Source organism: Manis javanica, chromosome 11, assembly GCF_040802235.1.
Source record: "Manis javanica isolate MJ-LG chromosome 11, MJ_LKY, whole genome shotgun sequence".
NCBI lineage: Eukaryota > Metazoa > Chordata > Mammalia > Pholidota > Manidae > Manis > Manis javanica.
The window spans coordinates 70,679,518-70,695,774 of record NC_133166.1 but is presented as its reverse complement, the minus strand read 5'-3'; the positions used below and the strand labels follow the sequence as shown (position 1 = coordinate 70,695,774).

Genomic DNA, 16,257 nt, shown 5'->3' with positions numbered 1-16,257 from the left:
CTCGGTGGTGCCAGGACACAGGGGTGCACAGTCAACACTTGCACAACCTAGAGGCGAACCCCCTAAATCCTGCCTTCTGGGGGCCTCCCTGGCCTCCCCCTAGTGGCCCTGATACACATGGATGCTGGGTGCTGACTGAAGCTGCTTGCTGAACTCGCTGCTTGTTGATGCCCATTGTCCCTCCCAAAGGCAGCTCAGCAGAGGGTTTAGTCACCTGATGCCTATGATGACACCTGCACTTGGCGGCTGGCAGGGGAAGTAAGTGTCTACCCTCCACCCCACACACGAGTCCTCCCTGGGGAGAGCCCCAGTGACACCGGCTCGTTATTTCCTCAGGTGGATCCACTAAAGCCAATAGGAAATTCTGTGATCACAGTGGCTGCGGCATGAATGGGTCTCTGTGCCATTGGGAACAGTCCCCAGGCTGCACAGGCTTCCGCACACAGGAGGCAGTGTAGGTCTTTCTGTTGCCTGGAGCACCTGGAATTCTACGAGGGGTGTGTGGCGCATGGATTCGCTGAGCAGGGATTCTCAAACTGGGCCCCTGACCTGTGGCCACAGCAGACCTGGAAACCTCAGCTGCAAGCACTTGGGCCCCACAGACCACCTGCCCCAGAGGCTCTGGGGTGGCCCAGCAGCCTGTGTTCTGACCAGCCCTCTCTCTGGGCCGTTCTTAAATTTGAGAACCACTAGAGGCTTCCTCACCTGTTTCTCATAAAACACCCCTGAGTTTTCAAAAGTTTAATCTCACTGTGTCAGGAAGGCATCTGTTCCATAATCTGCCTCAGTAGGTGGAGTTTGAGCATAACTTTCAAGCCGTCCCCACTACCCTTGAGACAGGTGGGGTGTCTCCTCCGTGGCACCTCAGTGGTTCTCACTCAGTGGTTCCCAGCCCTGGTGGTACATTGGGGCAACTCAGGGAGCTTTAAGAACGATAGGACGTCCAGGCTGTCCACTGATCCTGGGCCACGGGCCAGGCTTTGGTGTTGTTGAGAAGTTCCTCAAGTGATTGTCCTGTGCAGACAGGGCTGGAGCCACCAGTAAGGGGTGTCCTGATCCTCGCCTATACCCTCCCTGGTGCATCAGTGCATGAACTCCAATCTTTACACCACTGAAAGAAAAGGCAAGTAGAAAAGGAAGTCTGAGCATTTAAGTCTAAGGGCTCACTGCCCAGAGGCCACATCTGTTGGGGGGAAGTCTGAAAGAGGTGCAGAGCTGACCGAGTGGGACTTCCACTTTTTCCCTCACCTGTCACAGGCTGCCTGAGACCACTCGCCTCTTCTAATGGCTACGTGAACATCTCAGAGTTCCAGACCTCCTTCCCTGTGGGGACTGTGATCTCCTACCACTGTTTCCCGGGGTTTAAGCTCGAGGGCTCAGACTACCTTGAGTGCTTACGCAACCTTATCTGGTCGTCCAGCCCACCCCAGTGCCTTGCTCTGGAAGGTAACACATCTTATGTTTTGGGAGGTTGAATTTTGGATTATTAGAGTGCATGTTTCAGTAGGAGGTGAAGGCTGGGAATTATAGACAGAATAGGTATTCCCTGAATACACATTGCTTGCCTCCCCCACACAATGCTGCCCCATCCTTGGGCTTAAAGGGGATAAAAGAGAAAAGTTCGAGCATCAAAGGCTAAACTGCAGAATGTTGCAAAGTTAAATGAAATATCTTTGTAAATTAATTTTCTCTGCACCAAAGGAAAACAGACTGTATTGTAGCATCATTAATCTTACCCTTCCTTTTATTGTTGTGTCAATGTTTCTTCCCATTTCCATGCATTTTATGGCTTAGCTGTAAATGTTTTACTGTAAAACCATGCTTGGAGTTTGAAATCAAGAACTCTTTCCTCTCTGTTTCTGTTAAATATATGTGATTATTTGAGCATGTGGTTCACTGAAGCCCACTAATCATAGGATGATGCACTGAGGAGTTAGGACATCCAGTGCCAGGATGAGGCAGTGTCTGCAGGTGCAGAGTTCATAACAGCTTCTGCTAGGCAAGTTGAGCATGCTCGCTCAGCCCTCGCTGTTATTCAGGTCTTGAAATGATGATCAAGGAGAACTAATACTGTTTTGCTTCCTGGTATCTGAATGCAGTGGACGGGAGGGTCTATATGGGGACAGAAAAAAAATGATAGGATGCCTCCCAGCTGGAACCGCCCTGCAGCCGGTATGCAGCCTCACCTGGGGAACAAAACAAGACACAAGACAGTGTGGTTCCTTGAAGGAGCACCCTTACCTCAGGGCGGGAAGCAGTCTGGTCAGAAAGGGTGTTTGGGGCTGATGGCAGAGGACTCAGGGAAGGCCTCCCTTGAAAGAGATGGTAGGTTAGGGTGGGCTTGGCCAGGGCTCTGGAGCCCACGGAGGTGGGGGCTGCTGTGGGAAGTGGAGAGTGCCGTCTGGCTCGGCCTGCTCCCAGGCTGGTATGTGGGGCCTGTTGCCTCCACTTCCCACCCATCCCAAATCCCCTAGGGGATCCGAGCCTCTAATAGAGATGGCAGATAAAATTACAGGACACCCAGTTAAGTCTAAATTTCAGATAAACAACAAAGAATTTTTAATATGAGTATGTCCCAAACATTGCACAGGACTTCCTTATAGTAAAAAATCATTCTTTGTTTATCTGAAATTCACTTACCACTCAATGTTCTGTGTTGTCATTTGCTGAATCTGGCAAGCCTTGCCTAGAGGGATAAGCACACCCCCTTTGCTTCCCCTGGGGACATCTTGTCTGCTGGATGCCCTGACCACAGGTCAAAGGGGCTCTTCTGGTTCCAGATAACCAGAAGTGGAGCACTGGCTAATGGCAGCATTGTTTGGTTATATCCATTTGAAACACCCGGTTCAAAATCCTTGCAAGTTTGGTTTGTATGCCTTCCAAGAGTCATGTTCTGCTCACCTTCCTTTTGGGTCTTGGAAAGCAGTTCTCATGGTGCCTGGGGTTTATGATGGGACCTGGCATAAAGCAAAACCTGACTCCGGGTGGTGCGGTGAGCCAGGTTGTGAGTGGGGGGCTAGGACTGGCTATGATCAGAAATGGGGCTCAGGTGTCCTGTGCCAGCCTGGGCAGGATGCTGGAAGCTGCCCACACCAGGAAGGCCACCCAACACCTTTTGGTCTCAGGTTATTTTTCTTAAAATAATCTTTATTTCTTTATTTTTAATTCATGTCCCTTTAAATTATCTGATCTTTGTGAGACCTTCTAATACTGCTCAGGCTAAAGGCACTGAAGCCGTGATTCTAACCTGAGGGGCACAGAGTGGGCTAAAGGATATTTATCTCAAGACTTGATAGAAAGGAGGTTAAGTTAAGCAGTGGGTTAAAATAAGAGGTCAGGCTTCATGCAAATATTATTCAACTGTACTTGGGTGGTGGTATTTCTTGAACTGTTGCTTGACTGCTATGTTCATCTTTGTAAAGGTGCCGTATTTTTGCAATATTGTCAGAGGGTGTTCAATGTGGGTGAGGGAGGGAAACTGCCCTCTAATGTTTCTACATCCCCCTGTTTTCCTGTCCTTCTTAGCACACAAGGTGATTTTTCTAGATGACACATGACGCTACTGCACCAGCTCAGGGCCTCCCAGTGTATGAGGGTGTCTGACCCCAGCGCTCCTGTGTCCAAACCACTCTGCTGGGAAACCCTTTCTGTGAGCTTGTTCCTTTTCCTTTCCTGTCTCACTTCATCCCTGCACTCTGTCAGCTGTCAGTACCCCATCCCCCTGACACCAGGCTCTGGGGGAGGAGGTCAAGGAGGTGATGCGGTGTTGGTTAGGAGTGTGGGCTGGCAGACCCGGTGGGATCACTCCCTGGCTTATCTGACCAGACAGGTAACCCCTCCGTCAGCCTCTGTGCCATCATCTGTGAGATGGGGAGACAATCACCCTCACCTCATGGGGCTTGAGGTAACAGATCAAAGACATCTGGTGGCGTTCTTGGTCCACAATGGCCAGGCAGGTGTCCATCCTTCCTATTGTGCTCCAATGGTGTACAGGTTTACAGTAATAAGTTAGGCGGGAGCCGAGTGGCTGTGAAGGAAAGCACCCAGGCTTTTATGTGTATTCACTGTGACACTGTTTTGTTTGTTCAGATGCTAATTTGGTTACTTGCGTACTTTTAGCTATGTTTGTATAAGATGATCCCAGATAATGGAGGAAATACCAAATGGTGGTAATAATTGCCATTAATAGTGAGAGCTTTCTACGTGTCAGAATGTTCGACGCATTATCTCATTTAGTCCTGTTGCCCCTGCTTTTGACCCCATTGGACTGAGGAGAAAACTCAGGCTTCCAAAGGTTTGGCAGCTCACCCAGGTTACACAACTAGTGAGGGGCAAACATGGGTGTTTGTCACCTCAAAGCTCCTGCCTCTTAGTCACCAAGGCACATTATCTAATTAACTTGTTCTGATGGTTTTTCAGTCCTACAGGGAAATAATTTGGTATTTTTATAGCTATTTTTACAGAGTTGAAAAATTTTAAAAGATGTAGCACATGGGAAGGGATTTGTCTTCCTGTAGAAGCTCAGCTGCAAGGACCTGAGTCCAGGGGATGCTCTGCTGTCCACTGGGTAGCAGCAGGCTGTCCACTGCCACCCAGTGCCCTGGTCTCCTGCAACCCAGGGCAGCCTCCTGCAGCCAGTGAGCTGGTTGGGGGTTGCGTCTCCTTTCCTGACCTGGAGACCGACAGCATCCTGGATGACATGACTTGCCCATGGCACTTCCTGCCATGTGCTGCCTGTCCTCAGTGGCTTACACTGTGCCAATGCCAAGTGACAGCTGTCACACTGACATGTCAGCACTCACGTCATCGATACCTGGCTTCATGAAGGAGTTTATAATTTGGAAAGAAAAGCTCTGGCAGCTTCACCAAAGAGTGGGCCATGTGTTTGAGACCTGTGCTATTGCCCCATCTTGCTGTAGGTGGATGACCCTGGAGCATGTGTTTTCCCATAGCTTTGAGGGATAGAGCAGCTGAAGCCACAATGCCTTGAACCAGAATGTTAGCTACATCATTTAGAGTAGATGAATGTATGCACGCACACATGTGGGCATGGAAGGGCTCTGCGGGTCCCGTGTATCCACCTGCCGTGCTGGGTCTGGGCATGTTTCCTAATCTCTGGGTATCCTAGTGTTGCCGCTGTTGGGATGTCTTCACTGGAGGCGCTCATGCTCTGGCACTTTCACGCACAGGTGCACATGCACATGCGCAACCACTGAATTGAATGAATCTTTAAAATAAACCTGTGACGATGAATGTGGATGTTTCCTCATTTGTAATCTGAGTAGGTAGTTTATATTGTCAGTAGTGTTTACTGAACACCCGCTAGCACAGACCAACATGGAGCTGGGTGCCAGGAATTACAGAGAAAGGAAGGCACATAATTCCTCACTGATGTAATTCCTCACTATAGAGAGTCTGCAGCCTGATGGGGAGAACAAGATGACAAGCCCTTTATCTAGGGACTAGCGTTAAAGACTATAACTGTTTACCCAGGGGTATATAAGTGCTTATGCATGTGAAAAGGGTGGAAGAAAAGTTCTAGAAGGTGACATCACAATTGTAAAATGAAAATTTCTACCCATGGATTTACTGGGACTTTGTTTCTTTTCCTGGAGACCAGACAGAAGCACATTTTCTGCCTCTACTTGAGCTTTTGGAAAAGAGTCTAAACGTCTCATACAGAAAGACTGCATTTTGAAGCTCCGTAGAGCTTGTCAGCCAAGTATGTGGGGGGGGTGCTGGCTCCATGGTTTGAAAGGTAGGAATACTGAAGGATATTGAGGGTCATAAGCATTAATAAGTGAGCCAACTGTGCAACAGTTACAGGGAGGACACAGGCCCACATGGGGCTGTTAGGAAGAGGAACTGACTGCTCAGAATCCCTTAGACACTGTTGGACGGCAAGAGATGCTGGCCGTAGTAGCTTCAGAAAAGTGCTTTCTCAACAAGGGAAGAACCATCCAAAAACCTTAAGTATCTAGAACATTCTAATTACATTGAGTTTTCAAATGACCTGGAAGTAGCTCGGAGTGCTGGGTTTCTGGTGACAGGAATTCCTGGGGCAGGTTAACAACAGAGGTCACTTGACTGCATCTTGAGGCAGGTACAAGAGCCAGGAGGAGAGATAGTGAAGCCAAACTTGGAATTTGGAGTCCTTGGTTGTCAGCTCCCCATCTAAGTTCCCTGTTTGCCCAACTGTTTGGTTAGAGGATAAGATCCTTCAACCAAAAGTGCTTTCAGTAGATCTCTAGGGGAAAAGGTTGGGATCACATCTAGAAAGGACCAGCCAAGTATCTAATGAGATTAGGGTTTGGAAAGAAACCAAAATTAGTGGTATGTGCTATTCAAATAAATGCCTGTGAGATTCATTTAGTCATGCAGCAAACACTGTTTATATGCATTTGCTTGTTATTTGGAAAAAGGCAAGTGCTCCACGAGTCCTCTGCTCTCTGGGCTCACGCATCTTCTATGCTGTTCCTGAAGCCACACAGGGGAACTTGGTTATGAATGTCTGAGTTATCCAGGCCTCTGGTGGTAGAGAAGATGGTTTCTGACTCTGAGGCCACCTGGCAGGTGTTCTAAAGGGGTCTCCATGGCTTTGAAAGAACTGGGGAGGGTGGTTAGTGGGCCACTTCTGCTGTTGAATTAGCTCTGCTTGGAAGGCAGCTGGGAGGGCCTCTGTAAGATGGTGCACCGGGAGACCGTGGGCACACCAAATCTACACCACATATGGCTCACCTCCCCTGAAAAAGACCTGAAGCTAGGTGAGCCACTTCTCTACTAAAGGATGGGAAGACCCATTGAGCCGGACAGGAGAGGCAGACGTGGTCTTACCAGAAACCCCTCACAGCAGAGCGACACACCACGGGGGGCACTCTGAGATGTCCAGCTCTCCTCCTGGAGCAGCAGGGTTTAGGAGCCTGTGTTAGGACCCCCAGCCCCCAGGAGCTGTGCCAGAACATCTGGAGCCCCACAGAGACAGAGGCTGAAGAATGCCATGGTTGCAATCTTCGCCTCTCCTGCGGGCACAGCTGGGTGAGCTTGGACTTGGTGCCCTCCTGCTGCCTTGCTAGGAGGCAGGAGTGAGTGAGCTTGGCAGGTGCTGCCCAGCTGAAGCGGGGGGGTGCTGGCTGCAGACCCTCCAGCTTCCATGCTGGCTTCACAGCGTGCTCACCCCCAGGCTCCCCAGTTGCCCCCTTGGAGCCAGCAGGTCTGCAGTCTGTGCAGGAGAGGCCCTTTGACCACCGGGGCCTGGTGTTGCTGAGTTCCTCGGGACTGGAACAATCAGAGGCTCTGAGGCCACTACCCCAGGGCACTGCGCAGACAGCAGACTGAAGCACACCTCCAGTCTTCCTGTGAAAAAGGACTGTTCATCAGTCTGGAGATCCAGCCTGGGGGACAGGCTTCGGGTCTCCACACAGCAAGAGGCCGAGGAGGCACTGCCAGGGAAGGTAAGCAGGGAGACCACCCTTCAGCCTCACTGTGCTCAGCGAGACCTCCCAGAGGGGCATGAGCATTTGTCTGGAGTTCCTGTTTGTGCAGCTTTTGCCCAGGGGACACCTCGAGGTCCCCTGGTCTGAGGCCAGCAGGGATGACAATAGTGGTCCCACAGGACTGTATGTATATGCCAACTTTAAAGCAGCTGCCTGAGGGTCTGACTTCCAGTCAGCCTGAAACCAGGGGCAGAATGAGATTCTTCTCCTTAGGCCCCTGGCAGGTCCAGGCACACCCTCAACAGCAGGGATGTAGCAAGAGGAAAGCAGGTGGTTTAGACATCACAGAGGTTTGAGAGCCAGCAAGTGCAAGGGCAAGTTTGAAGGAGGCTCATCCCCCAGCAGGCCACTCCTTAAGACTGGGGAGGTGGCCGTTTCACCTCATACATAGAAGCAAGCACAGAATCACAAAAAATGAAGAAACAGAGAAATATGTTCCAAACGAAAGGACAAGACAAAACCTCAGAAAAAACCTTAATGATATGGAAATAAGTAATTTACCTGGTGAAGAGTTCAGAGTAATGGTCACAGATGCTCACCACACACAGCAGAAGAATGGGTGCATGCAGGCACTGAGTGCAGGCTTTGCTGTGTTTGTGTGTGCGCTTTTCCAGAATAGGGAAACAAATCATTCCGGGGATTCACGTACGGAGGGCTTCATTTGCAGTGACCTAGGCTGTGGCCTCCCCAGGGCTGACTTCTCCAATGGGCATGTCCAGCCTCAGCCCACTTCTCCCAAGAACAAGTAAACCTGACCTTACTGAGATGTTTTCAAATACAGCCAACCACAAACGCAGCACCGCGAAAGAGGTTTCTCTTCTGATTCACTCTGGAGCTCATGTGGACCAGATGGATGTTAATCAGTTTCACACACAGTTACAGGGAACCTGCCGTGTGATGCCCCAAGAACCAGTAGTGCCCCAGGTTCCTTCCAGATCTGCATTCCTGTATAAGAAAAGGAGGAAAAACTGGAAATTAAAAGATCTTGTTTGGCCAAATGTGAAGTAATTTGAAAGGTTCCACTTTGGGGTCAAAACTCAAAGCCAGTGTGGACATGGGCTCCCAGCTTCCCATCTGCCTTTGCAGGGGGCTTTGTTCCGAAGTCAAGAAGTGCCATGCAGCCTCTCCTCGGAGGACCCTGCCTTCTTGCAGAAGCACCTTGGGACTCAAAGCAGATCTTGGGTAGGGAAGAGAAAGACACAGCAGAGAACTCTGGGTCTTCTTTCAGACCTGCTCTGCCTCAGGGAGCCGGGAGTGGCTCCAGGGATCACAGGGTGGAATGATGCCAGCCCTTCTGTGCCAACTGGTTCCCATCCTACAGAAGGAAAATTCAGAGCACAAAAAGGGGTCCAGATCTCTTCCAAGAGGGTTCTTCATGAGACCAAGTGCTATGTGTCATTCCCCAAACCGGGACTGGGACACTGTCCTCTCCTCCCACCACCGCTCACCTGCAAGCAAGGCAGAGTCTGGCCTCTGTGCCTTCCTGCCTGGTAGTCCTCAGTACGAAAGTGGTGAGTTGGGCCCCTAACTAACGGGAAGCTCTTCCGCATTGGACTTCAAATGGATCCAGAGAAATGACAGAGCAAGTTGCAGTGGGATTCAATGGCACTGATTTGGGACCATAGCTCATAGAATTCAGAACCCAGAGAGCCTTAGGCATCCCCAGGGTCCATCTCCCTCCCCTTTTCCCACACCGACACCCCTTTATGGAGATGAATTGGCAGTGACATAATCAGTGCTTGTTGAGGCCTCTTGGCTGGAGAGCACCTGGCGAGGTTCCTAGCCCGTGCCCACTGCGGCACTGTTTGGCTGCCCTGCCACGCTCTCCTCCGTTCTTGCACAGGGAGAGGCAGCACACCAAGCTCCCATCATTCTGGGAGCAACCCCGGGCACACAGCTCACTGCTCCTCCCTGGTCCCTCCCCAGCCCTCTGACGCAAGCACATCACCATGCAGATGTTAAACCAGAAGGTGCCTGTCCCAGCTGGGCACTGCAGAGGCACCTTTCCTGCATGGTGTCACCCCCTTACCAGTGTCGTGAGAAGTCCGAGTAGTGTCCACCAGCAGGGAGGACAAAGGCTCCAGAGTTTCCTGCCTTTCCTAAGGCCACCCTGCTCCTAGTAGCCCAGCCCACAGGCGTCCCAGCCACATGTCCCCCAGGCACTGCTGAGACCTGGAGTTCCTGCTGGAAATCAGGCCTAGGTTCCAGTCCCAGCTCTGCCACTTGCCACCCAGATGGAAGGGGAGAAGCTGGAAGGGCTGACTTCCTGGGCTCCTCCCCGCAGCCCTTTGACTCTGAGCTTAACCAGAGCACACCTTTCCAAGAGGCCGCCCTCACCTGGCTCTGGGAAGCAAAGTAGAGGCCCGGGTGAGACTCACCAACCACCAGGACAGGAGCTGCAGGTGGAGCAAATGACTGTTTGAGGGTGTCTTGGCATATGCTTCACTTGTTAGCTTTATTGAGCCTCAAAACAGCTGCCAGTATTATAATTCCCTCTTTGCAGACAGGAAACAGGCCAAGTAGAGTGGCCTCAGGGAGCAAGTCACAGAGCCATGATCCAGAGGCAGCCCTGCCTTGACTTCCAGCCATGCTGGCTTCTCCTGGCTTCTGTGAGAGAGGCTGGGACCCTGCCTCTGAATGAACTGCTCACTGCCCATCAGCCATGCTCTAAGGCTAGTAGTGCTCCTGTAACCTGGATTTTTATCATGAATGGGCTCTGCGAGGAAGGAGATGGATTTGGTCAAGCTGCCCTGCATGAAAGGGTAGACACATGGGCATTCTCCTTTCTTCCCTCCCTCCCTCCCTCTTACCCACAGGTGTACTAAACACCATGGCACCCTTGATATTAGGAATTCTGCTCACTGAGCTGGTGTGATAATAGCCCTGGCCAGCTGGTCGCCCACACCTCCCACTGCTCATGCGACCACCTGGCCAGGGGTATGGTCTCTGTCAGCCTACCCTGGACTGTTCCATTCGCTGCAGGCTGTCCCGTGATCCTGCCAGCGCTAGATCCAATAGGAAATTGAATCAACAGCAGCATGAATGAAGAGGACAGCAATGAATGCCCTTTTCTCTCTTCTTTACCCAGGGTAGTGGGACCTCTGTGTCTGGGAAGATGTGGGGTGGGCTCTGGCCCTGCTTGCCCAGCCAGGGCACTGGCCAGTGGCTCTCAGCTCCTGCCCAAGGCCCTGTGCCCAGGTTGTTCCTAGGAAGCAAAGAGGCTGAGCTTGCTTTGTTCCAGCTGCCCTGTTTTACACATTTTCATGTTGTGTTCCCACTTCAGATTTTTTTGAAGAAAAAGCTTGCCAGTGTAAAGCATGGAAACCATTCATCCAGTTCTGCCCCCTTAGGAACGTGAGACCAGAGTAATGAAATGACTTGCCGGGTCCCTCCTCAGGCTCCCAGCCTTCAAGTATGTGAGTACATGGCTAATTTAGGACGCAGTTAGGAACCCAGCTTACATCAGAGCCTTACAGAATTTTTAGATCTTATTCCCAAAAATGGAAGAACCTTCCATTCCCTTTGAAGACAGATGTGTTCCCTGGGCCTGGGAGAGGAAATCTCAGGCATCTGTCAGCTTGTCAGCCTGGAAGCCCCCTCTGAAACAGTGTGGAAGTCAAGGTTGCTCTGTGAATTGAACTCAGGTCACCTGGGCACAGGAGTTCCTGTGTAAGGGCCCTTCGCTATTTTGCTTCCCAGCAGTGAAAGTTCTGTATCCCACGCTTTTGGCATTACAGCCACCTTGCCTGTGACCCTTGCAGGGTTTTTTATTAGCAGGAAATGCAAAATAGCAAGCGGTCTTGTTAATTTATTGTTCACAAACAATGGTAAATTATTCTAACATCATTTCCTTGTGCTGTTCATACATGGCAGCAGAGTGATTATGAGGAGATAGCTGCTTGCCTGTCCTGTCAGCCTTTCTCAGGAATCACTTGCTTAATTTTTTCTTTTTCTTTTTCACAATAAGCAGTTGCCACCTGGCATCTTCCCCTTTGGGCCACCTGTCTCTCCTGCCCTTAAGGGTAGGCCTTGTTGTGGCCAGTGGCTGCATTCTTCTTTTCCACATTGAATCTGGAAGCACTGGGCTTTCTGTCCTAAGAAAACCAAGGCCTTATTCCTAGTTTCCAGATAGAACCAAGTTCTCAGGAGTCCCTGCTTTTACTTGACAGGCCCTTTCTTGGATTGTGATCCCTGAAGGACAGCCCTGCACCCTGCCTCTGGGAGCGGGCCCAAGGAAGCCCTTGCCCACCTCTCAGCTGTGTTGGAAACACATGGCCATTGACCCCCGCCCCAAGCTCTCCTGCGCTCCCAGAGTTACCTTTTCTGATTCACCTCATTCAGATGAGATGTACCCTGAAATCAAAGGAAGAAGAGAGGTGATTCTTCTTGCTACAAAGGAGAAGGAGGTGGCAGAATGCGGGAGCTGCCTCCCCAGCCTTCCTTCCTTGGTGCTTCTGGGGCAGGCAGGTGACATGGGCCTGCATTGGCCGGGCCACAGGATCTGGAGCCAGGCACAATCACGCAGTCATGTGTCAAGCTCTCCAGATGCAAGTCAGGCATGGATGTGGAGTGGAATCCCTAGCTTGTGGGTAAACGTGAACATGGGAGCCCTCTTCATGCATGGGTCTGACACAGCCCTCTGTCACACTGTGTCAGTGGAAATGCTGCAAGTTTCCCATAATGAGAACCACTCATCCATGAAGATAACCCTACACAGGCTTCTCCAGGGCTTGCTTCTAAATTAGTCTGAATCCCACATTCACGGCAGCAGAGGCCTTTCACCCTGTACTGTGGGCCAAAGTGGATGTTACTGGGGGCAGGGGGCAGGGAGCGGACTCCTTGCATTTTCTGGATTCATGAGGCTCACCAACAGTATCCTTGCTTTGCCTTGTGGTTGCCTCCTATTTTTGAGACACACACAGACATGCAAGCTGAGGCCTTCACCTGTGTGAGTGTCAGGACTGAAGGGTGCAAAGCTAAGCAGCAGTGAAGCTGTGACCAGCACTTTGCGCCAAGAGGCTGACTGCTTGTGCTCGGAAGACAGATGACCAGCACAAATGTCCTTGAACACTAGACTGTCTCCTCTGTACCTGCTCCAGGCAGGATTTGTTTCCTTCTTGCTTCTCTGGGAAGCCAGGTGACTTGTATTTCATGGCAGTAGAACCTCTTGTGATCAGGTACAAAACCAGAGGTAATAAATCCTTCAGTCACAGGGTGGGCTCTTCCCAGGCTGGGATCACAGGGATGGTCAGCAGGGTGTACAGGGTCCTTCCACCCCAGTTCCAACCCCGTTCCCACTTTTCTTCATAAATGGTTGTCAGAATTCCCTTTTTCCCCAGAGTAATTAGACACTTGGGTGGTAGGCAGGTGAAATGCTCACAGCTTTCTGTGTCTGTAGTGGTATCTTGTGTTACTCGCTTTTTCATAGAATCTGTAACCAATTGTTCAAAATCATCTCTTTTCATGCAAGAGGAGGGTTTGTGTTGTTCTTGGTTTTGTTTTTGCAAATGATGGTGCCCAACTCAATTGTGCCTGGATTTCTCTAAGGTTGAAGCGACAACATCTTTCTCAGGGGCTGTGGCTCCTGAAGAGAAGTCTAGGACTTTGCTTACATTCTGGATTTGTTCACATCTTTGATGGATGTGAACTTAATGCATTTCCTAATAGGTCCAGGCATTGAGAAGGTGGAACAGTAACTAGAGTTAAAAAAAAAAGAAGCCAATTATATTGGAATTTAGATTTTAAAACTAGTCCTTCACTCAAGCGAGCCTGCCTGAATCTGTATTTTCATGTCATAAATACCTTATTCTGGGGGAAATATTTTTGAGTTGGGAAAAAAAGTAAATTTGTAGAAAGCCAGGAAGCTAGAAATCCTGTAGGCAACCATGGCTGGAATAGTGTGGGCAGGGAGCCCAATTCTGTGTATACTCTTGACAGTTTCAAAGACTCGGTGGCCCTTTGAGTTAACTCTTCGCAACGTTCCACTGTCCTCAAAGCGTAAGGCTCCCAGCATGGCTTCTGCCCAAAGAGAAGAGTGACAGAGCTCTTCTTCACCCCAGAGCTCTAGGCTTGAGACCTGGGGTACAGTCTTCCCTACCAGATGCAGCTTACCTCACAGATTAACCATTTCAATTTCACAACTGTTTTTTTTTTTTTTTTTACTTCCCTTGGAGGAAAGCTTGGTGCCTGGCTATTTTAGAAAGACATTCTATGAGCCAGGACCCCCTCCTGTTCCAGCTGGCTGCTTCCTCAAAGTCCTGGCCCAAGGCCTCTGCCTGCCTGCACCTTCCAGGCCAAGGGCAGACTCAGGTGGCATTAGTTTCCCAGAACTGCTGGCACAGTGCCACAAACTATGTGACTTAAAACAGAACTTTATTATCTCACAGTTCTGGGAGCTAGAAATCTGAAGCCAAAGTGTCAACAAGGCCATGTTTCTTCTGAGACTGGGTGGAATCCTTCCTGACTGCTTTTAGCCTCTAGGGGTGGCCTGGAGCTGCATCCTTCCTGGGTCTGCCTCTGTCATCACAGGGCCTCCTCCCTGTGTGTCTCTTTGGCTCTTACCAGGGCCCCAATCATAGTGCACTGGAGGTCCTGCTGCTGTGACGTGACCTCCTTCTGAGCAGATTGCATCCTTAGGACACCCACTGTCCAAACAAAGTCACGTCCATAGGTACTGAGGCTAGGGCTTCAGTTACCTTTTTGGGGAATACGATTCAACCCACACCACATGCCCTCCCTGCCTTGGCTTGAGAAGAAATAGATGACCCTTTGGTATTCCCTCTACCTCTTGCTTCCAGTTCTAAAGAGTGGCCTTTAAAGCTTCCCAACCCCAGCTGGCAGCATCCCTTAGACTCTGCCCACAGCCCCCATCCTGGCCCCATGCACAGCACCTCTTTCTGCCTGCAGGGCCAGGGGGCCACGCACGGTGCCCATCAGGGTTCCTCCCCTGGTCTTCTGTTCCGATGGGTACTCAGGCCTCTGCACCCCTGTGTGCAGCCCACATCTCAGCAGGTAAACACCTGGCCTCCCGGTGGCCTTAGACCCTGGCCTCTGTGCACACTTACAGCCCCCACAACAGTCAGTGGGAGAGTTGGCTTCAGAGGGAGCCTCGCTTCAGGCCAAACCACAGCTCACCTGCCAGGTGACTTCACCTTTCTGCCCTGATTCCCTGGTCTGCCACAGCAATGCCTGCTCTGCCGCATTGGGTTGAGTGACAGCGTGCTCTGCTGCCCTCAGAGGACATGCTCATTAGGCCTGGGCTGGTAGGCACTACTTGTATTTCATCTCACTGGCTCAGAGCATAGCTAACAGAATAGGAACCTGGTGACTACTTTTGTGTCAAGCACCTGCTTGCTGACTTATAGATATCGTTTCTGAGTTTCTAAGAGCCCTGAAAGGCAGGTATTTACTATTCTCATTTCACAGATGAGGAAAGAAAGCTTGCTCAGAGAGTAAGTAAATGCACAATGCCACTTTGCAGCTGGTGCCTTGTGGGGATTTGGACCCAGGAAATGCACGTTGCACCCATGAAGCAACCTGTAGGGTCTCTTGCGGATCCCTGGGCCCCATGTCATCCCCATCTGTCTCACATTCTCACACTCTCTCCTGATTTATTCTCCCAGCTAATTCTCCCCTTCTTCCTCTCTTCTCACTGTCCATGACTTATAAGCCAGTGGTTCTCAAATTTGTTCAGATGTCAGAAAAGAACAGTATTTTTCACAGAAGAGCATAGTTAGTTTGCTTTTCCAGAACACTGCTTAATACTGTGTAAGCCTGAGAAACACCTTTGCCAGCAGGAAATGTGGCAATATATTTTCTGTGTATAATATGCCTGTAAGTGTGCACACACATGTACATGTATACACACACACACAGCTAGGAGCAAAGCATGATGCTTCCTGCTATTTAGACAGAGTACTCATTTATTCCTCATTATTTACTCCACATGAGGAATCCTATCCTTGCTCTTAGATAAAAAGGAGAAAGCACCAAAATTTAAGAACTTATGGAAGAAAAATTTGAGGTTTCCTGAAGATTTGTGGAAGAATTCAAAAGTTGCTGTGATATGCTGGTGACATTACCTGCAGTGGGGTCTGACGCAGAAGGCATTCCGATGCAGAGAGAGGCAGAAAAGTCTTGCTCTAAATGCTCCCTTTTCTGTGGGCCTCCTGCATTGGTGTGAAACATGTTCCTGTTTAGTCTATGCTCCTGATTTCTCTCCCTTTCAAAAAATTAAGATGCCCGCTTACCATCAGGAATTCCAACAGTAGGGGAATCCTCTCATGGGAAAAGGTTTACAGACATAAAGCTGCTTTGACCATAGATGCCCTTTGATTTATTTCGCCTTGGTGAGTAAGGCTGCCCTCCAGATATCACAAAGCAAGCAACTGCATCAGAGCTCAGAAACAAGCATCAGCATTGGATGCCAGCACCAGCCTTTCCTTGATGGGAAAGGCTGTCAGAGTAAATCCGGTTTTACACCTGCTCCCTCACCTGTGTGCTCCTCCGTACCTTCATTGTGTCTCCAAAAGCAGGCACACTTCAGACTTGTGTGAAGCTGTATTTTTTGTACAGAAATTTCACAGTTGTCATCAGATGCATCTGTATTTCTTCAGGGACACCTTAATGTAGTGACTCTGAGATGAAAAGCAGATCAGACTCCTCCCTTGAGGCTGCTGGGTGATACTCATCTTAAATTTGATCTATCAGCTCATCTCTGAGCAAGTAAACACCATGCTCCATCCGGCCTAGAGGGGAGCAAAGC

General features: G+C 50.1%; 1 protein-coding gene and 1 long non-coding RNA gene across 4 annotated transcripts in view; one reads left to right on the top strand and one right to left on the bottom strand.

The window, feature by feature from the left end:
- SUSD4 (sushi domain containing 4) overlaps window positions 1–16,257 on the top strand; it is a 117,533-nt gene that overhangs the window by 86,669 nt on the left and 14,607 nt on the right. For 2 of the 3 annotated variants that reach the window (XM_037008896.2, XM_037008897.2), the window contains exon 5: window positions 1,258–1,446. The exons of the other annotated variant lie outside the window; for it this stretch is intronic. In XM_037008896.2, the coding sequence (XP_036864791.1) occupies window positions 1,258–1,446 (189 nt within the window). The remainder of the gene's footprint in view (window positions 1–1,257; window positions 1,447–16,257) is intronic. 3 annotated transcript variants of the gene reach the window in all.
- LOC108386740 (uncharacterized) lies at window positions 6,369–9,461 on the bottom strand. Its single transcript, XR_001850626.3, has 4 exons — window positions 8,942–9,461; window positions 7,995–8,438; window positions 6,835–7,353; window positions 6,369–6,528 (listed from the first exon to the last, which is right to left on the bottom strand). It is a non-coding gene; the product is annotated as an uncharacterized lncRNA (long non-coding RNA).